Below are 23,814 nucleotides of genomic sequence, written 5' to 3'. Positions count from 1 at the left end.
TTTCTGTCGGACGAACGCGTTACGAATAATATATATTTCTCACTCTCTTGGTATCAACGACGTTCACGGTCAAGCAAATTTTCTTTCACTCGTTGTAACAAACCACTCACATACCTCTTTACACGCTCGCAAGTGTAAATCTCAGAGTCAGTATATTCCGTATCGAAAACTATAACATACACCGTCACCTGTTGCAGTTGTCACACTCTGGAATAACATTGATTAGTGAAACTTCAAGCTCTGTGTGTATTATCGCGTTTCTTCTAGATTTCAATGAACGTTTCCTTTAGATTTGTCGGTAGGATCTTCCCTTTCGTGCATCGAGATCCTACTACTATCCTCAGGTTGAAATATTCTTTCACCGTCACAAACTTCATACCGATGTGTATTCTCTTCTTCGAGTACTTCATTCGCGTAGCCCAGCTCCAACATATTAATCAGACTGCGTGGAAGAACATTCCAATTAGTGACCGGTTAATCTGATAACTGCAACAGATAGATGGATGTTAAATACCTCTGCATGTAGTTGCTCTTCGCTCGGTCCGAGTACTCAACATTGATAGCATGAAACAGCTTCTACACCCCCAAGATATTTGTCGATTTTACGCATTTTTCTACCCTGTAAAATGAACAAGGAAGGGAGGAGAGAGAATGTGTGAGTGGTCTACATTCAGAATCGCACGGAGTGGAAGCATTTGTGAGTTACCTACTACAGGTTACCATTCATTCGATGAATGAAGGTGATGATGCTTTATGATAAATGGTAGTGGTGGCAGTGATAGTGACGATAATGATGATGATGATGATGATGATGATGATGATGATGATGATGATGATGATGATGATGATGATGATGATGGTGATGATGATGATGATGATGATGATGATGATGATGATGATGATGATGATGATGATGATGATGATGATGATGATGAGATGATGGTGATGATAATGATGGTGATGATAATGATGGTGATGATGATGATGATGATGATGATGATGATGATGATGATGATGATGATGATGAGATGATGAGATGAGATGAGATGAGATGATGAGATGAGGATGTTGATGGTGAATAATAGTGATGAGTTTGATGATGAGGTTGAGGATGAGGTTGAGGATGGTGATGATGATGGTGATATGAATATGATGATGATGATGATGATGATGATGATGATGATGAGGATGATGATGATTATGATGATGACTGGAAGTAGAGGAGAGGCATGGAAGCGTCTACTGAACTTCGAAACAGGTGATTACGAACTGAAATTACTTCTTACATAGTATGGGTTTTGCGTCATCAAAATCCAAATATACTCACGCCTCAGGTCATACAGCATACGCAGCTTTTCATATCTAATGATCCTGCTACTACTTCAACATACGTCCGACTATTGCCAATTTTTTTTTTTTAAACTCTTTCATTCGGCCGTTAACATTGAATTATCATTAAAGACGAAAGAAACCTAAAAAAAAAGAAAAAAAAATCAAATAAAATGTTGCTTCATCCCTCGATCATTGTTGAGATCGGTCAACTAGAGTGATACGTTTTTGCTGTTGCTAAGTTGACTCTGTTTATCTAATGGAAATTGTTCATTACGATTCATTAATCGCTCATTCATCCCGCTATTAACTGAAATTAAATTGCTTTTAATTATTTCACCTCGAAGTATTATTCAATTGTGATTACTATACAAAGTAAACGGAAAAAGGCAAGGAAGTTATATTGTAACTGTTTGTAAGAATTAATATTAATGATCGGTAATTGAATAATCCTTCGTACGAAGTGGACTCAAGCTCTCACGTTGCACGTATTTAATTAGCAAGTTAACGCAAAACCAAATATAGTAGATCATTAAAAAAACAAAAGAAAAAAGAAAAAAACAATTGGAAAAGTATACTACAAATACATATACCTGGAAAAGAAAAAAACATTTGTTACTTGTAAGATCCGTTTTCTTACTGAATCAGAAGAAACAAATTATGGAATTGCATTCCCATTGAATTACTTACTAATTACATATCATTCTGTTCAACAGCTCAGTTGACTGAAATGCAATCTCTAAGCTCAAGTGGATTGGTTATTTGTATGCCAATGGTTGCAGTTAACAGTCAGAAGAACAGGCATTCGGTAATAAGAAACTGACTCCAATAAAACTCTGTAGACACAGAAGAACGTGCACGGACATTAACGATGAATAAATAATGCAAAATTTATGGAGAGTGTAAAAAAGGTGATCTAAGAAGGTTTGTGTCTTTTTTTTCCTGTAAGCATATCATTTGTATATCATTTGTACATTCTGGTTCTTTAATGTTCTCTTAACAAACCTTAATCGATTCTTATTTCTAGATGAGCCTCGTGGCAGTAGTAGGCAAACCGGAACTTACTTGGATAGTAACAACTAATCTGATGTTGGAGAAATAATAATGAGTCATTTCACGTTTGACTTATATTGCTCGCCTAATGATAACACGAGGAAATATTAATCTTCTGCTGATATACTGGGTGTGTGTGTCAAAGGTGCACTAGATTATTTTTTAAAAGATATTTGTATAGTTGTAAAATGTTCTGAAATATAAAAGTATTATAAAAGAAAATGATACACTTCAACAAACATGTATACATAATTCCCATCGAATGAAATGATAGTTTGTGCCATCTACCTTTTGAGATACTGTGATAAGAGGTCGTGTCCTAGCTGTGTCCGATGATGCTTTTAACTTTCAAATATAATCTAAAAATAAACACCAGTGATAATCAATTGTTTTATAATCAGTTGGAAATAATAGCGATAATAAATAATTTACCGTTCATTTACATATATCTTACTCGAATGCCATTTCAAGTATTTGCATATCATTACACTATAAACTATGTTAAAGTAATTCAATTTATCATTGAATAACCATGAATATACATTAACGAAACCGAACAAATGCTGGAGACTTCGCGAACAACAGTTATTTTCAATAAATTATTTATATTATAGATAATATTTATGAAAATAAAAAAAACAATTACTTTACAAACCTAATGCGTTACATGACAGTAGTCAGCACAAATATAGTAAATAACAAAAGGATTCATTCGTATTTAAGTATTCGTACGTTGTCGTGTAACGTGCTTAAATAATTATTTAATAAAAATGTTCTACCGTTTGTATGAAATGTGTGATTATTTTATTTATCGCGTGTATTTTTATAATATAATGATTTAACGATCTAATCTATCCTCTTCAGTCACGCTTGATTGATAAAGAGAATTTGCAGAGACGCATTAAAAACGAGTAATCTAAAAAGAAAAAAAAAGAAAAAGTCCATGGAAAAATAATGCAATGAAATATATATATCGACGTAACAAGGTGGTCAAGTCTCTTATATATTTTCATGGTTTGAAAATATTCGTAAGTCTGGTTCGTCTTTTAAATTGCTTCTTCATTGCGCAAAAAACCTAAGATACTCGCTTATCAAATGTATCTTCTTATCGTTCACGGGAATACGTTAAACAGAGAAATGACAAAAACGGAAAAAAGAAGATTCTCAGAGTAGAGATAAAGAAAAATTAAATTGTTGTAGTGCGCTATCGTTAAAAACAATTCTTAATCACAATATTTATAAGCTTTCCCATTTAGATTTCATTTGTAAGAGTGGCCTCACACATACCATTGTGTATGTACATGTTTATTAATTTGGACAACATAGTATCAAAGTTCATCGGTGTAAGATTACATAATGAGACCACGTCTGGGAGAAGTATTTTTTGTACTTTGATCATCGACAGTTATTGGCGGGACATGATTGTGCACATAGAGCGCAGACGATATAAGACAATTCGAAGATCAGGTTAGAGTAGGTGAAAGCACGGAAACCGGGACTGGTTCGCAGCGAAATGTTTGAGGAACGTCATTTCGTTGCCGCATAGCTGATTCACTGCTGAGTATTACCCCACCACCTGTTCACCTTAACGAGGTTCAAAACTGGACGCAGAAGAGTTTCGACCGTCGTGGAAGACGGTGAATTTGTAGTGGAAGTTTCTCCGATTAGACAGAATGGCGCCTGCACTTAGTAAATTCACGACCAGGCGCACGATTGCTGGTGCTTGCGCGTTGACCGCGTTAATATGGATTCTAAAAAGAAGAGGAAGAAAGCACGTCATAAGGAACAAGTAAACGGGAAACCGCGTACACGCACCTCGTCGATGTCGTCCGAATACTCATGGTTGTTTGTTTTTACAGGAACGCATGGCCCGCTCATGATATACAGTATGTCATCACACAAGTGAGTGTAGAAAAACCATGTAATAATTAACTGACTTTTCATCCATTCACTTGTACGCATACTATTGATTCTCAGGAGAAGCCAAAACGTCCGAAAGCTTACGTTAACGCAAAGTTCTTCCGTCAACTATGCCAGTTACTTAGGATTGGTATACCGTCTATCGTGTCCCCAGAGTTTGGATTCTTTGTTCTGGTCGCCGGTTCGTTGGTTGCAAGGTCATTCTGTGATCTGTGGATGATAAACAAAGGAACATTAATCGAAACGTACGTGCTACTTGTTATTAAGACAAATGAAGCTATGAAAAACGTATGCACCTAATCATGAAATTTTACTTGTTTCTTTATGGTAGATCGATCATTAATATGGATGCGCATCTGTTTAAGAAGCGTTTACTTTCTTTCTTGTGCGTGTTACCTGTGGTAAGTGAATTCGTGTAATAGAAAAGACATAGTCATAACTTAATTTTCACAGGCTGCTAATGAAATTCTTCTACTCAGCCTGCCGTGCAGTTATATCTTTTTATCGGTTGGAAACAATTATTGATACAATCTTCTAAATTATATTTATTTAGGTCTCCGTTGTGAACAATGTACTAAAGTACGCGTTGTACGAAATGAAGCTGAGGTTACGCACAAATATCACAAGAAATCTAATGGATCAGTACCTGAAGTGAGTTTTCAAGCCGCTTACATAATAAGAGGTCAACTTGGTGGTACAAATAAATGTGAAGCGCAATGTCACTTCCAATTAAACTATCATAATGATACACGGCTACTTGTTACAGGGGTTTCACATACTACAAAATGAGTAATTTAGATAGCCGAATAGCGAATCCGGACCAATTGTTAACCACCGATGTTGATAAATTCTGCGACAGTTGTATAGATCTGTATAGCAATGTTGCGAAACCTATGTTGGACATATTTATCTATGTTTTTAGACTGACAACTAACCTTGGTGGTCAAGTATGTTACCTGAAACATTCTCCCTGCTCGTACGTCCATTCTGTATAACAGTTGCATATTGTACTATTGTAGACACCGATACTCATGCTTTCGTACCTTCTATTTGCTGGTATGGTAGTAACGCATCTACGTAAACCCGTTGGCTCGATGACCGTGAAAGAGCAACGGCTCGAGGGCGAGTACCGTCACATTAATTCACGATTGATTACAAATTCAGAAGAGATCGCGTTTTATCAAGGGAACAACAGAGAGCGACTCACTTTATTAGCCAGCTTCTATAAACTGGTAAGTAAACGGCGCACGTTGAATGTCCTCTGAATCCAATCCACGTTACACGTTACATCCCCGTTCTCATCTTTATAGGTGACGCATCTGCGGAAATGCTTCGAGTTCAAAGCGATGATAGGAGTGATAGACAACTTTGTCGGAAAACGTAAACTCTCGGCTTCTTTGTACGCGTGCGTTCCCGTCTCAGGACCGGCGTGACCTTAAAAAAATAATATTCTTCTTTTAGATTTCGCTATGATCGTCGGCTTCTACGCGGTGAGCCGGCCGTTTTTCCAAGCGAATCATCCCACCTTATCGGGTAGCGCCGACCACCGATTTAAAAATTATTACACGTACGGCCGCATGCTGGTGAAGTTAGCCGAAGCTATAGGCAGGCTGGTGTTGGCCGGAAGGGAATTGACCCGGCTGGCAGGATTCACGGCCAGGGTCACGGAGATAAAGGTTGTTCTGGACGATCTGAACGCGGGCAAGTACACCAGAACAATGGTCACAGACTTGAAGGACGACTCGATCGGGAGCCCAGGCGCAGGGAAGATCTTGACCAAAGACAACATTATACGTTTCGATCGTGTGCCATTGATAACGCCGAACGGTGACATTCTTGTCAGGGAGTTAACGTTCGAAGTACAATCGGGAGTGAACGTGCTGGTCTGCGGGCCTAACGGTTGCGGGAAGAGTTCCCTCTTCAGGATCCTTGGAGAGGTCTGTAGATATTTTCCTCGTGCTCTGCTTAACACGTTGAGTGCGACGTCGATTTTGCTGTAATTTCCGCTCAGACGGCAGCGCGTAAGCATTCGATGCCGAACGCTAAACTAGACCGCGCGACACAGCGCAACAGACGATTCCTTTTTTCCACTGTTTCTTTTGACGTTTGCACTCTGACAATGGTGCAGGCAATGCACATGTATACAATGTATAAACATAAGATAATGGGGTGGGGAATGCCAGAGAGACAAAAGTGCGAACACCAAGAAACGATCAGTCTGAAAAAGCCACGGGAGTACACTAAATTTTAACGTAAATTTTTTCATTGTCATTAATAATTTAACCCTTTAAAATGCTGGTCTCATGCACCGATGTCGACCAAACGAGAAGTTCGCTGTCAGTCCCTAGAATCCACGCCGCCCAAACGAAAAGTCTACTGTCAGTCCCCAGGGACTGACGCCGCTTGAACGGAAAGTCCACTGTCAGTCCCTAGGGACTGACGTAACATTCAACGGGTTAACGCAAGTTCAATGTTAGATCCAAATTGAATCCAACTGAAACGTTTGAAACAGTTGTGGCCGGTTTGGAACGGAACGATGACCAAACCTCCCCGTGGAAAATTATTCTACATACCGCAACGTCCGTACATGACTCTGGGCACGCTCAGGGATCAAATCATTTATCCCCACACGAAGGAGGAAATGACGAGACGCGGCAAGATGACGGACCACGATCTCAAGTATCTATTGGATCTGGTTCAACTGGGTCACTTACTGGACAGGGAAGGTTCCGCGAACGTCGTGGGTCAAGGGTGGGACGTTGTCGCCGATTGGATGGATGTCCTGTCCGGCGGTGAAAAACAACGTATCGCGGTAATCCTTTTGTTTCTCGTCCACCGGTGCACGATAATGTATCGTTTCACGATAGCGATTGCTTTCCGCAGATGGCCCGGCTGTTCTATCATAAGCCGCAGTTCGCAATTCTGGACGAGTGCACGAGCGCGGTCAGCGTCGACGTCGAGGACTCGATGTACTCTTACTGCAGGCAGGAGAATATCACTTTGTTCACGGTCTCGCATCGCCGGACGCTCTGGAAGCACCACGAGGTATGAATAAATCAATCATATATATATAAGATATATATATATATATATCTTTACCATTAGCGCACATCCGATAACGAGCATACGTTCTCCGGTTTTCAGTATTTCCTGCAAATGGACGGCCGAGGAGGTTACGAGTTCAAGCCCATCGAGCAGGACACCGAGGAGTTCGGGTCGTGAATCTTCGTGTCCCTTGCATCCGATAACACTTGCCCGCGTGCAAGGGACGCCCCGCATTTCCTGTAACCTAACGGCCGAACAGAAAACAAAAAACGAAATATAAAGTTCAGTGTGCAATTTCTACTTGTAACAAACGGATATAACAAGTGTACACCCGGCATCGTCGACCCTGCACAGAAGATTCACGAGTATTGTGTACATTTACCCCGTTTCAAACGTAGCACATAATACCTGTATATTTTTTATATCAATGTTTTTAGAAGGTATCGCGCGAACGCCGACGCTCGGGCACGTAGGCCTTGTGAACTGTTAGTAAATCTTCAATGTTTAATTGTATAAATATATTATGTTCTTCCGATGCTGTCAAGATGGTAAATATAGGAGTACAATCCTTTCGAGTGGAAGGCCAATCTACCATTTCAATTCAGACCAACGTATTTTTGATACTCGAACGATTTCACCATTATTATTCCGGTAGAGACTCGTGCAGAGAGAACTATATAGGGAATGTTAAATGTACGTTACACGAGGTACATGCAGCAATTTAATACTAATGTCTATGTATATACATGTATACGAGGAGAATAGAGTTTCTAGCTCGAACCGACATTTTATGTACTTTAAGGGTGCAATTGCGATTCGTTATGTGTAGATCACATTCAGCCCAACACGGTCGAGAATATAAATATATCTATATATATATATATAGATATAGATATAGATATATACGACAAGAATATACGTATATATACGTATATATATATATATGCACATTATATATATTGGATTGCTGGACAATAAAAATAAAAATATATAATGAAATAAACGACTAAAGTTGAAGCTATCTTTCGGTCTCCACTCTGAACATACCGAACAACACGTACTTATCGTCGCAGGTGTTTCATGTAACCTTCAGCGAACGAGAATTTAAATATATAATCTAAGATAATAATATCAATAAAAAAAAGAAGAAAAGAAAAAGTAACAGTTAACTTCGTCAACCGAAATAAATGTAAACGCATATTTATGAAAGCAAGCTTGCAGCCGTTCCTTCGACTCGCAGCACACTGTCCCTAGCAATTCCACGTTTGTACACTGTGTATACGTTAACGATACTATTTTCATTGCGTTTAATTTGCCGTCCGCCGACGAGCGCATCGGTATCCATTTTAAACGTCTCCCGGTCCCGTGTGCCACGGCGCTCGCGTCGTTCGGCCACGAATGGCAGTCGGTCAATTTCGATCCGCCATGTTCGTTGACCGTTGATCGGTCGGAGGAAGCTCGCGGCCGGGTCTGGGAACCTAGCAGAGAAGTCCGGGGCTATCGGGTGTTCAGTTGCCAGTCGCAGGTCGTTAGAGTTCGAACGGTCGAGAGAGAGGTGGACCCCGTTCGTGGTCCTACTACGGGTGTATGTGTGTGTGTGCGTGAAGAAGAAGATAAGAGTAAAAAAAAGAAAAAGACGCTCCGCGACAAGGAGAAAGAAAAAGAAAAGAAAAGAAAGGAAGAGGGGACCCGTGTGTCGGTGTGCGAACCGCGTGTGTGCCTCCTCTGCGGATAGTGACTAAGAAGACGAGTGGCAGTGCGGTAGAACGACGTCGAACGAGCGAAGCTTGGATATTTCTCGTGTGCCCGACATCAAACCGAATAAAGAAAGTGGTTCTCCTGCTTGTTCTCAAGGCTCGGGAGTTCTCGAGCGGTTCGTAAAGGCCAATTAAATCAAGTGATACGCACTGCAATCCTGAATAAATAATTCTCAATCTATCTCTGTCTCCTTCTCTCACCCTCTCTCTTTCTCTCTCTGTCTCTCTCTCGCTCCCTCCCTTTTCCTTTCTCCGCCTATCTTTTCACCGTGTCCGTTTCTCTTCCCTGCCTGCCCCTCTCACGCTCACGTTCCGTCCCTCCGTCTCTTTCTTGTTTCCTGTCCCTGTTCCTCCTCTCTCTGTTCTCTCTCTCTCCCCCTCTCTCTCCCTCTCTCTCCCTACCATTATATTTCTGCGTGTCGTTCCTCGTGGTGTGTGCGTTCCCGAAGGCACCGCGATCGGACCCTTCTTAGACACTGCGCTCGTGCATCGGCGACGAGCGCGTCTCGGACAGCTAAGGACGCCGGGAAGCACAGGTGCAGGTGCGGGTGCGTGTGTTGCGCGTGTTGGTACAGTTGTACGCGACCCGGAGAGAGACGTGAGCTGGATCGGGAAACGGGCACGCGAGCGGGGAGTCGGCGAAGGTGTTGCCTGTAACAGTTGTGTCGTGGCAGAATGGACGGTAGCTCTGGCCCGCCGTCGGACGTGACGATGGCGATGGGGACCGAGAACGACGAGGGATCGAAGGTGCGACGGGACGGCAATGACTCCGGGAACCCGTCCGGCACAGCCACGGCGACTTATTCCACATCGCAACCGGAATATTGCGGCCAGGGCCTGATAAGGGCCGGATCCGCCTCACCTACACTCCCTACGACCTCCTCGCCTTCATCGTCATCGTTGTCCTCCTCTTCCTCTTCCTCCTCCACCTCCTCCGCCTCCTCCTGCTCCTCCTCCTCCTTGTCGTCGTCACCGCAGCAGCCGGGGTGTGGCTGCGCCGCCGCCACCGTCCTAGAGCCCGACGAAATTACCATCAGCATCACGCCGACCACCGGTGGCCAGTTCGATCTCACAGTGGACCGCACCGACACTATCGAGAACCTCAAGAAAATCATCTCAAAGAGACTGAAGGTCGCGAAAGAGCGAATTTGTTTACTACATCGTGAAAGGTTGGTATATACATATATATACACACATACACACTATACATGTGTGTGTATGTATATATATGTGTACACATGTATGTATGTATATGTGTATATATATACATATATATGTATACACGCACGTATCAGTGCCCTACGAGAGCATATACGTATTATCACACACGTTGGTTGCTTACGTTCGATCGTTCGAAGCGATTAGCCGCCGTCTCGACTCGTTATCGTCCCCGGTTCCTGGTTTTCCTTCTCCTTCGCCTGGAAACGCGATCATCGCCGAAATCTCGGCGAGTTCTCCGAATTCCGTTCCGTTTCGGCCCTTGTATCGTCGTCGTTTACCCTTCCTCGAAATCGATGACGCCTTCCTTCGATCCACGCGGATTCGTTCGGATTTTTCTCACGAACCGGTCATCGTGGGGGGGAATTAGGCGTAGACCTTGCTCCGCGACGCACTCACACCTATACAGAGAAAAGAGGGATCGGGTAGGTGAAACGTGTGCATGATTGTTGCCGCCGTGCGTCGCCGTGGACTGGTGTGTCTGCCCCGAGAGTCAGAAAGATGCAAGAGAAAGAATGAATGCACAGCATCGAGGGACAGACGCGCTCGCTTGGTTACCCTCAGGAGGAAGAGGGAGGTAAAACGAACGATGGACAGAGACAGAGAGAGACAGAGAAAGAAAGAGAGATAGATAGAGAGGGAGCATAATATTCGTAGGCGTCGTGGGGGCCACCGCACGGACTGTGATCCTCCTCCTTCATGCGAGCACGCGAGAGAAACATGGTGGAGAGGAAGGTTGGCACGCCGTACTCTTGGGAGTAGGATGCGGTGGAGGTGGTGTAGTAGGTAGAATATCTCGGGAATCGCGTTCCCGTGAAGTGGAACGGTGACAGCCCTCGGTGAGAGGTAGAAGAAGAAACAGAAACAGTCGGATGGAAAAAACGACGACGACATCGAGACCGGCTATTCCCGTACGCAATACATCCCTGGAATTTTCTCTTTCTCTTCGCCCCCCCCCCCCCCCCCTCTTTCGCGTTCCCCGGGTCTCTCTCCGAGGCGTATCTCGAGTAGCGATGGGCGTCAAGTTCCTCCTTGATCCCCGACTTTCAGAGTATTTAGTAAACATTCGGATCGCTCGTCGAGCTATCTTCCTAGTTCTGCCCCGGGGTTACCCAGTATCGTAACGCGTCCAACGGTTTCTGAAAAATCGAGATTCTCCGTGGAGACCCGGCTCTCTTACGGTCACCCAGCGTGTCCGGCGATCGAGATGAGAGCTACTGCGACGCACGGCCAGAATTGTACTAAAATGTGCAATGATGGGAAGCGAATTTACTCTTCTACCCGTCGCGCTTGCCAGGCCAGTTTCAGCCGCAGGTAGTATGCGCCGGTCCCTTACAATGCATTTAATTCGGCTGTGCGTGCGCGTGCCTGTGCCTGCCTGTGCCTGCACTCCTGTGTGTGCGTGCGTGCGGCGTCTCTCAGCCTGCTGCCAGTGTAAGCGACACGTGCGTGCGACGGTGTATCCGTCGACCGACCGTTGGTGTGTTGTGTGTGCGTTTTGTCTTTTCTCTCTCCCCTGTTTCTTGTTCCATGGTTCCTCCTTCGGACGCATGCGTGTCGGGTCGAACAAAAACGCGAAATGCGGCTGGACGAATTAACGTTACTTTGCCCGATGGAAAAATCATCGTCGCATTTCGCCGACGACGCTCCGAATGCTCTCTCTACGCCTACATTCGAGTTGTTCCCCGAGTTTTACCTTGTGTCGTGTATGCACGCACACCTTGCTCTCTTCTTATCGCTCCGTGCCCGCTGATTAAACGAAATCCGACCGTTTGCCGTCGATATTTCTGCTACACCTCCTTTATCCGAGCGTCGCACGTTGTTCGGGGTTCGCTGGTATTTAATTCGTCAGCTGAAACATGCGAATCGACTGTCCGTACTTGATATTTTTCAATTCGCTCGCGTAAATGTCTCTATAAGCGTTCACTCTATATAGTAGCTTTGTTCTCGCGATGCGCATCGTAGCCGTGTTTGCCGAGAGAGATAAGTCACAGAAAAAAATGCCCATTCATCTCTGTCCACTTAGGAGGCAGCTCCAAGTGTTACTGCTACTGGCAGAAATTTATTCAATCTACCGTTCTCGTTTGAACCATTTCAATGATCCGAAGTTTACACCGGACCTCGAGTATATTTTACTTACAGGGTGTCACCGAACGTTTACCCGTTGAACGAGTTGAACTGATTCTCGATGCTTTCCCTGTAATATATTTCCTTGGACGGAAAGAAAAACTACGAAGACGAACGTGTTTAGTCGCGGTGTAACCTTACTGGAACCGTTTCGTGCCACTATTCGGCGTGTCATCGCTAGTCTCATGCTACTTAGTCATCCCTGTTGCACATACAAGGAATGCGCTTTTTTTCTGCATGTGCATTTTTGTCGGCGAGGGTCGTCCGTCAGGGACTTGCTCGAATTCCTTCGACCGGTTCAATCGCGTCGCAGTAGACGACAAGTAGAACGGACGAGACAATGTACAGAGGGAAATTGAATCGGTTTCGTTAAGCTCCTCGACGCGCGTATGATAAATCACCTGGTGATTCTCAATTGATAAATTAAACATTTCTCTTTTCGCATGAAAGTCGGCCTTTCATGTGGGTAAACGGCAAACCGCCCGACGACCATATCGCGTGTTTACGTTCGCGTTGCTATAAATTGGTCGCCTTTCGTGGTCTTTGACCACCGAACTTGCCATACAAATTTACATAACATAAACACACACACCACGGACCGTTACAAACGCGTATGTGCATTTGAAACGGTGGCAAACACTTGTTTCAAACATCTTTCTTTCCGACGAACGATGATCTCATTTCACGGCGAAAGGAGAATGCAACAGAGAATCCGAAGTAAACAAGTGGACTCTGATAATGACTCGCCTCCATTATTGATAGCGGGAGGAGAATAATATTTATAATACGGCTAACGCGAGCGTGTTCCTGCCCTATCTTGCTTTATGTATTTATATTTACCCCTTTTTAGACTCCGCTTATTCTTAGACCGTCGTGTGCTGCTATTCTCTCTCTCTCTCCCTCCCCCTTGAACCCTGCCTCTCTTCCCATTCATGCCCCGCTGGCTGAAACATAAACGTAGAGTCACAAGGGAAGAGAAATCTCAAGAAATTTCAACTCTGTGATAAATCTCGTTTTGCAATTTCATGGACATTGAAAGAACAATGTATTTCTCATTTAAACTTGTCCTATCTCTTTCTCAAGCTAATCCACAGTACAGAAAAATTTGCAATTTCTCAAGGGGTGGTCTCTCTCTCTCACCCCTTCAGACTGAAATTCGCGAGAATAATTGCAAATTAAGCTTGACTCGCTCTACTTACACACAAAGCTTCATAATTATTGGAATGTCCGGGTTCGATGCAGCTTCCCTTGTCGACTTTCAGTCAACTTGGTATTCGATGAACTGTTCGCAGGCCACGTGGTAGAATCTGAAATATTGACAAATGAATTGCAACCTTGCTTACTGGAATAACCAAAAATATTCCATGCAACGTGTCCCGTTCCTACCGGTAGGTTCGGTGAAAGTGGGATTAACCATTTGCACTTGAAGTTTTTCACTAGAAATATCTGAACATTTTCTGATGAGGTACAGACAATGTATTCAGTGAAACTAACTCGAAGAGAAATTATATTACATTGAGGTACATCGAGGAGCAAAGCTATTTTATTACAATATTTTTTCAATTGATCAGTTATGCAAGGTATATAATATTAAATATGAAATTTTATAGTTTCACTGTTTGAAATCAGGTGATGACTGAGAGAGTCACCTCTCGAGTGCAAAGGGTTAAAAGTCGTACGCGCCAAGCGGATCCGTTTATTCGAACGTTTTCGACGATTCATCCTAATGTGAGAGAGAGAGAGAGATAAGCTTCCCAGAACCGCGGACACTCTTAACGAGGGCACATCCGCGAATCTCGAGTAATTCTCGCGTTAAGGTTAAGGTCACGTTTTTTATTATTCCGGAGAGGAATAAGAAATGATCTCCGGAGGAAATATCGATCGACGAATCACCTTGCAATGCTGAGAACCGAAGGGGATCCAGCGGTGCTCGTTTCCTTTTGGGCGAGCACAAAAGGTCAGCGACTCAATCTTGCGTCGAGATCCCTGCGAAACCGTTATGCTCGTTCAAATCTGTGAAAATGGCGCCAGACGTGCAGCGCCTGAGCCTTGAAAAATTCGAATTTCATCGGAACGAAAATTCAAATTTATTTCTTTTATACATATGTATATATATAATTTTTTCTCTCTCACCTTTGTCATCGGAGACTTCTATCGAAGCGTTTAGAGTTGTAGTTTGCGCGTTGCTCTTGAAAAATACTAGGTAAACGAACCGCTTCGTTTCAAAGATGAATCATAGACTCGATTCTACGAAGAACGGCTTCCCTACTTTATCTTCACCGACAAGGACATCGAAGTACGAAACCGCGGCGATGTTATCTACCGAGAATGACGACGCACTTACCACGTGCGATTTCGCGTGAGTTACATTTCGAGCTGTTTTCCTCGATATCCTCGGTGCTCGCGTATTATCGTTGCACGAGTTCGAATTTTTCGAAGAATTTCAATAAAAACATTCAACCGAACGTTTCATTTGACAAATACAATTAAATGCGGGAATAATTCAAGTATACGACGCCATCTGTTGTCATTTGCGTCGAACATGATTAACTCTCGACTTCTCTATATTTTAAACACCATAGAAATTCTTATTCCGTCGACGAAAAGAATTGTCGGAATAAGAAAAAGAAAAGAAACGTAAAATAGTTTGTTCGATTCGGAAAAGTTGCAACGAATATATAATGGAAGCACAGAGGATGAACAACGGCGAATTATTTCCCCGTTGTCTGTTGGATTATCGAATGATTTTTTGCCGAATAGAGGGTGGTGAAGTTTGTGTGCAGGAAATTGCACAACAACAACTTCCGTGGCATGCTAAGTCAATATCAATTTCTCGCGCGCTATTTGTGGCTTCGTAGGACCGCGTTGCCTGTAGCGATAGCACCGGCTTTTATCGGTTCGCTCTAATCTCTTAGATCGTACCTACCGTTATCATCTCTTTTCTGTTCGAACGAGAGCGGCGAGCATCGGTGGTGTGGCATTAAAGCGCATCTTCGTTTCGATAAACGGGCAAGCACACCGCGATCAATCTCTCTCTCAACGTATATTTTCGAAAAACGCTTGTTAAACACGAATCGCGTTTGCCCTTCGAGAGGGGTCGCTCGAAGGAAAATTTCTGCGTCGTTGTCGACGATAAGGTGGGGGCGACGACGCCTCATGCGAACTGGTCTTATCGGCTCATTGTCACGAGCACATTGAAACGTCGCTATTAAACACTGTCAATCTTATCGGCGCAAATATTCAACGGGACCCGTGAAATCTCTGTTTCAGGCTGTTGTGCGAAGGGACTCTCGAGGAAAATCGTTTGCAAGATGGCAGTCGGCTGACGTTGCTGCCAAACGTGGAAACCGGCCTGTTGGTAAGTGGTGTCTTCAACTTTTTTCCCCCGGGAATCATTGTAACGCGATCAACGGTTTTTCCGCGTTTTCCTCGCGCCGACGGGAAATCTATCGTTGCCTCTTTGTCATCGATAAATCGGTTCCCATGGGAACGAACACCTTCGTGAAACGCTGGACGCAGTTTCCTTTCTTTGTATCCGATTTTCTATGGTGCGTATCGATGTGACTGGATCGATGCAGATCGATAATCGCCGGGCCTGGAATCTTCATGGCTACCCCATGGAATTAAAAAGGAATACGATTTCTTCCTGCGTGCTCTGCTCGTGGCCGCGACCCGGTCGCGCGCGTTCGTTCGTCAAAAGAAAACCGTCGGAACAGGAATTCTCAGAAGAATGGCGATCCGGACGAACGCCGTTAACTCCGGTTGGCTGTTCGTGTATCATCGGGTCACTTGGTTTCTCGGTCACCGTTTCGTCTCGGCTCCTTTGGTTTCCGGTACTGTGTTGCGTCATATTTTTTCCTTTGTCGAGCAAACAATCTACGATTCTAGATCCGCGAGGGTCACGATTCAACGAACCCGCTCGATAAACATATGATGCGTGGCACCTTGAACCTCGATTTCGAGACCGGCGCCCGCAGTACAACGGACGCGTCGCATAACCTCACTTTTTTCAACCACGCCGACGGATTATTCGACTGAATTTCGATCACTTTTAGGAACGTAATTGGCATGTTAGATATCGACCGACAGGGGATGTCGACCGTATACTGTTCCGGCCGAGGAGTTCTCAAGAATATCGTTCGCCGTGTAGGAGGTTAGGAGACAGAGGTGTAGCGAAGGCTTGGTATTAGGCTGCTGAATAGGTTGAAAGTTTTGATAAGCGGAGAGAGAGAGCGAACCGTCGATTCTGAAATGCTTCCCTAGGCGGAAGGTTTTATCGATCGTCCTATGGAAATTCGTGAAGGTGGAGAGCGGCGCGCCACGCGCTTTCGCATTATCTCCGTGGGAGGACGTGGGAAGCGTGGCCGAAAGCGGTATTAAACCTTCATGTTCTTCGTTATAACCTTGTCATTTGTCTGATTTCTATCTGTACTCTTGATGCTTTCAGACCGGCGAGATAACACGAATTCGGTGACACACGTGAATGCCACTATTGCGAGCGAATAGTATTTCAAATGAAATTAAACTGAAGGAGATATCCACGCATAGGGAAGTTGCATATTCAAGTGGTTCAAGGGCATAAAGGATTAAACGATAATTCAACGCTGTGTTAGCAGTGTTTTCCTAGGCAAGGTTTTTCCTTAATGACATCTGAAGGCACTAGTGAAATTTGGTGATGGTTCTCTGAATTGTTAGCTGCACAATATTGCATCAGGACTCGTGTTGCAGAGATGCTGTGTTAGCAACGTTTTTCTAAACAAGGTTCCCCCTTAATGAAATCTTAAGACACTAGTGGAATTTGGTGATGGTTCTCTGAATTGTTAGCTGCAGAATATTATTGCATCAGGACTGGAGTTGCAGAGATGCTGTGTTAGCAACGTTTTTCTAAACAAGGTTCCCCCTTAATGAAATCTTAAGACACTAGTGGAATTTGGTGATGGTTCTCTGAATTGTTAGCTGCAGAATATTGCATCAGGATTCGTGTTGTAGAGATGCCGGGTTCGAACGGACTCAGCGCCTAACCGAAGGGGCGAGGAAGCATTACATGACCGAAGCGGGTTGCGCGTCGTCGCAGGTCCATTCATCGAAGCCCAGATTCCCCGAGGAACGGGCGCGTGTGCGCACAAATCGAATTACCGAATATACCGATGACCGTCAGCGAAAGGAAGTCCGTTAGGTGTAGCGAGGGATAGGCTAGCCGCGGCGCGGCGCGGCGAAGGTCTGAGCCGTGGTTCCGCGAGGTTTCCTCTCTTCTGCAGGTCTTCTCACGTTTCCATCTTTCGTCGGTAGGCTGATCGATTTTCCCTGAGCTGATCTGTACTCGGTGGATGAATAGAAGCGAGAGAAAGAAAGAAAGAGAACCGTTATATCGAGAGTTGAGTTACGTTGGGATTCTCCTGGAAGGAGACAAGACGCTATCCAACCCAATCACGGGTCCCTCGATAGGCCCTCCTTCCACTGTGCCAGTGAAAAGGAAGGGACGGGCAGATTGGTATTGATATTTAAAAAAAGACCGCTGTTCCTCGAGATGATTTCTCGATAGAACCCTGGTCGACGGTACATCGGTACACTTTGCAACTCTTGATCCGACTGGAGCGTGGCTCGAAGTGATTCGCATTAGGTTTAGCCGAGCCTAATGGCTTCCTCGCTTATGAAAGTATTTAAATACGGTATTCCACGGACAAATCGTGGACAACGTGTCCGACCCGGCATATGAAATGTGAATCGTCGGACGGTTGTTGTTACTTTGCAACAGGAAAAAGTTGATTATACGTTGGAAATTGATTAGCATAAATGTTTTCAGGCGCAACGACCGGAGCAGAGCGTGATGCAAGCACTGGAGAGCCTGAACGATTCCCAGGTGAACGACTTCCTGTCCGGGAAAGCACCTTTGAACCTGACGATGCGACTCGGGGATCACATGATGCTGATACAGCTGCAGCTGTCGACGGTGACGCCAGCCTCGCCGACCAGCAATCAGACGACCGGGAACAGTACCGGTCTGACCATCGGCAGTTCAAACGGGACGAATCCACCCTCCAGCCACGTCTCGACGTCGCTGCAAAGTAGACGGTCCACGGTTTTTGCCGGCCGAACGACAAACGCCGGCTCGACGAAGAGCGCCGCCGCTGTCGCGGCGCGACGATCCTCTCTGTTCGACCGTCTGGCGTCGACGGTGCAGCGGGTGTTCAGCCGCAGCACAAGCTTGTCGACTGCCACCACGACCACCAGTCCCGTTTGCTCGAGCCGCGCGACCACTGCCTCCTCGGTTTCTTCCTCCTCGTCCTCTTACTCGGCTGTCAGTCCCACGCATTCATCGTTTTGCGCCGGCCAGTCGCAAACCGGCCGCACCGGTACCAATCACAGCCCCGTCTCGGCCAACAGCAACACCGCCAGTTGTCAGTCCTGCCTTCTCTATCATCACCACCACCACCACCATCACAGCCATCATCACCATCATCACCATCACCATCATCACCACACTAGGAACAAACAGTCCACCGCCGCCGCCGCGAACACCTCCTCCCAGTCGTTATCCTCTGCCGCCGCCGCCGCCACAACCACCACCACCACCACCACAGCTACCACCGTCGATCACACGCAACAATCTACCTCCGCCGGTCACGGCTGCCCGGACACGATTCCCTACGAGGTCACGCCGCCTAGGAAAAAACTCTGCACCGTTCACCACCACAGCCAACAGTCGACGAATCCCATCGCCAACTCCTCGTCCAGGAGTAGCGCCTCGGCGGACGCCGGCGACTCTAATTCACAGAGCCCGACTTCCTCCATGCTGGAGCAGAACTCGAAGGCCGCGACCCTCGACACCAGGGCGCTTGCCGAAGCATCTCGTAATTTGACGCAGAAATTGAAGCAGCTCTCCTCTGAGGTACTCACCTCGCGGGTCGACCTCGCAGAGGTATAAATTATTACCGATGCCAGTTCTCCCTGTGTACACCGCTATATTTCATCAGTTACTTGGCGCGGCGACCTCTGTTAGGGTCCTAAGAGACGCTCTGTAGTTTATCTTCTCAACGAGGATGAAAATGAAATTACTCGACGCCCCCTATGTCGCATAGGGTAGAGATATTGCACTGTCGGATTCTCTTAAGTCCTTAAGCACGACGTTGTCTCGTTCCCATCGTTTCATTTTGATAGAGGAAGACACGACGATTGTTGAGTCTACTGGAAGAGAAACTTTAGTAAGAACTTGTACCAATGTCCATGGACTGATAGACACAGCTTGTTAGCTGTAAACGTTTGCGAAGCAAAAAAGTAGCATGACAATCGAGTGTTTTCGTCTGGTCTCTATTTAACGATAGGTTACATTAACCAGCCGACGCGCACGGTCACGTAAGAAACGTTTTATTCTTTGAATACAGGAGAACGCGAGACGCAGGCAAGGCGCGATAATAGAAAGTATGCATCACCACGGAAAGGGTGTATACTCTGGCACGTTCAGCGGAACCTTGAACCCGGCACTGCAAGACAGGCACGGCCGGCCGAAACGGGCCATAAGCACCATCATCCACATTCTCAATGATCTGCTGTGCGCCACGCCAGCCGCCACCACGGGCCATTACAGGCATCACCACAGGCATTCTAATGGCCGCCAACTGTCCTCGGCGTTTCCGTCCTCCGCTGGAACAACAACCACCGTGAACGGCTCCTCCACGCCTACCGGGTGTCACGAGACGTCCACATCCGAATATCCCACCGGTATTGAATCTCTCGCAGAGCGTTGCCGCTCGCAGAGTGCCTGTACTTGTTTATTGTAATCGCTCGAACCAATTGCTTCTATCGATTACCAATCATCCGCGTGCTTCAGCTCTCTCTCTCCCTCTCTCTCCCTCTCTCTCACAGATTGTAACGTGACTGATCTTTTCACAGAGGAACTGTCGAAGGAGAACGAAGCAACGAAAGGGAAGATGAGGCGTCTGCGTTTAGTGATGGAGCAACGGCGCGCCAAGAGGAAAGCCAGACGCCAGGCAAGAGCAGCGCCGTACACGACTCAATGGGCAGCGGTGACGCCCGATCCAGACCCGAACCACGACCCGAAAACGTCGAGTGCAGCGACCGCGAACCCGACGGAACCGCAGAACGAGCCGGAACTGCAGCCGTGCAGCCCGGAGCCGGTCGTAGCTTGAACGGGGAGTCGCTGCGGGCGGCAACTTTTTTTTTTCTTCCGTCGTGAATGCAATACCTTTGTTTACTTGTTCTTCTTTTTGTTGATTAATCGCACCGATTCGTTTAACCGATGGCAGACTAGATCGCTCTCGCGCCTGCTCCAATGGCAAACGACAAGCAGCGTGTGCCTCGAAAGTCGAGGTCTGTTCCATTTGTTAATATATCGCGTGCCGCGCGCGTACAACCAGCTTCTCTCTCCGTGGGAAATACACAGTTACGCGCGATTCGCGGCTTGAGAATTTTTCTGTAGATTATAATTGTCTCGTCCATATACGGTGCGGTATATATTTCAACTAATCGTTTAAACTGTATTTTCAATTTCGAATAGCACAGTCGATTACGAGATCTACTCTCTCGAGGAGACGCGTTGAGATTTTTACCGTTGGAATTCCTCCGTTTCAGGGGCTGCTGGCTGTACGCGCGCCGCTCGGTACTTTGTTACAATCGTTTTATATATTCGGATTCTATGCGGTGCAAAAGCGAAAACCGGGGGGGAAATGTGTGACACAGGAACGTGTTCGAGAGCGGGAATTCGTCGATTTTTTCGAAGCGTTGCCGTGTTCCTTTCGTTACGGAGACTAACGGCCGGGGAAAGTATCTTATGTAGAGAGACGATACGGTTAAGAGAATCTAATGCTGTACGTCACGCGATACTGTATATTATCATTGACTCTCGAGACTGTTCGAAACAGTTCTCTGACTGCGAACACACACACACACGAGATACGCAGAAAAATTCTCCCGCAGTATTGCCTGACGATTATGATACACGTACCTTGAAGTGCCCGCGCGAACACGCCCGGGCATGTTAGTTTGTATAGTCCAATAACGGCACTTCGAGACTCTCACGGAACCGACGAAAATTAGCAATATTAAGACGCGAACGGGGGAAAAACTGCGTGCGCCGTGTGCGTCTGTTAAGCACACACACACACACACACACACACACGCACACACACACACACACACACACACACACACACACGGTACATTATAAAAAAATGATAATATTACCGGTACCGAGGGATTTTCGCTCGAACCGATATCACCGTTCGTGATCACTATTTTACGGGGCGCGCGGAGTCGTTGTATAAAGGTGATTGAACTCTGTTCGACTATACTCAGGACTTGATCGTAGCTGACAATAATTGCGAGTCTACAGCACGCGCCACGTATACCCTAAACACAATCGTGGAACGAACGGCGAAACGATAGCGGAAATTCTGATTGATCTCTCTCGCCTTACGGTTCCTTTCGTTGGACCTCGGACGGTGGTCTCTTCGTTGTTGACGATTCGTTGTTAGAAGAATAAAATAAGGTTAGACGATTATTTAAACGTTTTCGAATGTTCGAACGCGAGTACACGCGCGTGAACCGTTTCATTTGTGATGACGTTTATGTGATAGTATCGGAAATGTTAGGCTCTTTTCGTTTTTTTTGTTTTTTTTTATTAGAACGCTGAATTTAATGTTTTAATGGAGAGGCCAGTCACGTAGCGAATGGGGGTCTGACGGTGTTGTAAGGCGAGGGGTTGACAAGAGCGAGAACCGTGTAACAGAAGGATCTTCTGTCGTTAGGACGATGCCTCGACGGTGCTCGAGGATGATAAACAAAAAGAGAAACGAAGGATCGTCGGTTGGATCGCTTGGCCACGATCTCGGTGTCGATCGAATCGCTTTGCGAATCGCAGGAAAGACTGTCGCGAATGGGAAAGAGAACAGAGAGGGGGGGGGGGGGAAGAGAGAGAGGGGGAGGGCAATGTTAGACATGCGTTTACTCTAACGGTCGCGCGGCAAAGACGAGATCCGCGCGGGATTGCCGCGAGAATGATTTCCTTTTTCCGAGTAAAACGGGTTCGCTTTCGTCGTCCCCGCTGCTGCTGCTGCTGCTGCTGCTGCTACCGCCGGGAATTGGCCGAGCCCGGTCACGTTTATTGTACATACAGTGAAGTGCACTTCGTGTCGATTGTATAACTGAAGGGAAAGAAAAGAAACGAGCTCAATCCCCGTGACGCATCGAGGATGATGATCAGAGACGAGAGAAAGAGAGAGAAGAGAGGAGGACGGTAACGTTTCGATGACTAACTCTCCATTGTGCTTTTGCGTATAGATACAAACCAAGCTCGTGAAACGGACCGGTCGATTCCAGCGTCGACAAACCTCATATCAGTTTGGTACACGTAAAAAGAAAAAAATGGAAAAAAAGAAACATAAACGGGGAGAAAGAAAAATGATAATTTAGAACAGACCAGATTTTTCACTGGAGAACCAAGTTGAGTCGTGAAACGAGAAAAAGGCTTGATCGTACTCTGCCCCCCAAAACCTCCCCCAAAACCAGAACCCCCCCCAAGGATAAAGCTGAATACGGTGGTCTCTCCTTGGTCCTTCGACAAAGGAACGAGGGAACGTATCACAAAGCACGCGGATAAAATGGTCCTATAGTTAGAATTTAGATAATCTCCTATCGCATGGCTTCGACGCCGGAAATTCATTTAAGTTTACTAGGGTACTAAATAATATAATATCAATTAATGAATAGTATATTGCGTTAGGTTACTTAGGAGAAAAATATGACTATTATTATATTATTATTATTATTATTAATTAATTATTATTATTAATTATTATTATTATTACCGCTACAGTTTGGCAAACTGGCTCAACATTGTAACATATGATTATTGAATTTTATCGAGTACCAAAATAAATAAGATTGCTTGCTAAGCTAAGGAACGGGAAAAAAAACACCACATATCTTTTTAGTATCGTTTGAACGCGACCGCAGTTGTGCACACTCTCGGTGGTTTTCTCTTTCTGTTAAACATTGTTACGGTGATCGCGCTGTGTTTCGCGCTCACCTTTTCAGTCGAGGAAGAGGTAGGTTTATTATTCGAAATAAAAAGAGAACAAACGAAAATCATATTTCTCAATTGTGGCACGAACATGCTTGCAGTGTGTTTCGGGTTTCTCTCTTCTTCTTCTTTTTTCTTTTGTGTGTACAGTTTAGAGGGAATCGGCGATTGAAAATAGTCGGAGGTCTACGACGTTTGAATTGTTCGTTTGCGACATTGTTTTATTTAAGTTTACGTCTCGGGTGACGCGCGAGAGATTTGTAGCAACCGATTCGAGCTCGGACGCGTTTCGCTACTGTATTTCACATTTATTTATATTATTTATAT

General features: G+C 45.3%; 3 protein-coding genes and 2 long non-coding RNA genes across 14 annotated transcripts; 3 read left to right on the top strand and 2 right to left on the bottom strand.

Annotated features, from left to right (window-relative positions):
• Positions 1 to 270: 270 nt before the first annotated feature.
• LOC116432979 (uncharacterized) lies at positions 271 to 3,771 on the bottom strand. Of its 7 annotated transcripts, none has more exons than XR_013001448.1 (7): positions 3,670 to 3,771; positions 2,671 to 2,741; positions 2,395 to 2,575; positions 2,020 to 2,165; positions 1,328 to 1,472; positions 515 to 619; positions 301 to 442 (listed from the first exon to the last, which is right to left on the bottom strand). It is a non-coding gene; the product is annotated as an uncharacterized LOC116432979 (long non-coding RNA). The 7 variants fall into 7 exon arrangements; XR_013001447.1 differs by lacking the exon at positions 3,670 to 3,771 and adding an exon at positions 2,815 to 2,926; XR_013001446.1 differs by lacking the exon at positions 3,670 to 3,771 and having other exon boundaries at positions 2,335 to 2,575; positions 2,671 to 2,810.
• On the top strand, positions 471 to 2,190 carry LOC143176907 (uncharacterized). Its single transcript, XM_076374399.1, has 3 exons — positions 471 to 1,027; positions 1,184 to 1,258; positions 2,046 to 2,190. Exons 1-3 carry the CDS (start codon positions 754 to 756, stop codon positions 2,150 to 2,152), a joined length of 456 nt encoding a protein of 151 aa, XP_076230514.1. The 5' UTR covers positions 471 to 753; the 3' UTR covers positions 2,153 to 2,190.
• Positions 3,772 to 4,019: 248 nt separating the features above from the next.
• Pmp70 (ATP binding cassette subfamily D member Pmp70) lies at positions 4,020 to 7,891 on the top strand. The gene is made up of 12 exons (XM_076374384.1): positions 4,020 to 4,171; positions 4,242 to 4,284; positions 4,360 to 4,547; positions 4,634 to 4,703; positions 4,856 to 4,953; positions 5,069 to 5,249; positions 5,322 to 5,534; positions 5,613 to 5,682; positions 5,764 to 6,239; positions 6,815 to 7,114; positions 7,186 to 7,347; positions 7,447 to 7,891. The coding sequence occupies exons 1-12, from the start codon at positions 4,056 to 4,058 to the stop codon at positions 7,522 to 7,524; spliced, it is 1,995 nt and encodes a 664-aa protein (XP_076230499.1). The 5' UTR covers positions 4,020 to 4,055; the 3' UTR covers positions 7,525 to 7,891.
• Positions 7,892 to 9,779: 1,888 nt separating this feature from the next.
• On the top strand, positions 9,780 to 23,204 carry LOC116433004 (midnolin-A). Of its 4 annotated transcripts, none has more exons than XM_076374378.1 (5): positions 9,780 to 10,273; positions 15,720 to 15,807; positions 18,253 to 19,338; positions 19,832 to 20,168; positions 20,340 to 23,204. In XM_076374378.1, the coding sequence occupies exons 1-5, from the start codon at positions 9,780 to 9,782 to the stop codon at positions 20,594 to 20,596; spliced, it is 2,262 nt and encodes a 753-aa protein (XP_076230493.1). In that variant the 3' UTR covers positions 20,597 to 23,204. The 4 variants fall into 4 exon arrangements, with proteins under 4 accessions (XP_076230493.1, XP_076230492.1, XP_076230495.1 ...); XM_076374377.1 differs by having other exon boundaries at positions 18,253 to 19,368; XM_076374380.1 differs by lacking the exon at positions 9,780 to 10,273 and adding an exon at positions 11,371 to 11,636 and having other exon boundaries at positions 18,253 to 19,368.
• LOC143176909 (uncharacterized) lies at positions 9,985 to 14,718 on the bottom strand. Its single transcript, XR_013001452.1, has 6 exons — positions 14,583 to 14,718; positions 14,343 to 14,497; positions 13,649 to 13,756; positions 13,290 to 13,393; positions 10,447 to 10,723; positions 9,985 to 10,115 (listed from the first exon to the last, which is right to left on the bottom strand). It is a non-coding gene; the product is annotated as an uncharacterized LOC143176909 (long non-coding RNA).
• Positions 23,205 to 23,814: the final 610 nt, after the last annotated feature.

Source organism: Nomia melanderi, chromosome 2 (assembly GCF_051020985.1).
Source record: "Nomia melanderi isolate GNS246 chromosome 2, iyNomMela1, whole genome shotgun sequence".
In the NCBI taxonomy this organism is placed as follows: Eukaryota; Metazoa; Arthropoda; class Insecta; order Hymenoptera; family Halictidae; genus Nomia; species Nomia melanderi.
Note: the sequence above shows the minus strand (reverse complement) of the source record. Positions and strands in the feature narration are given on the sequence as shown.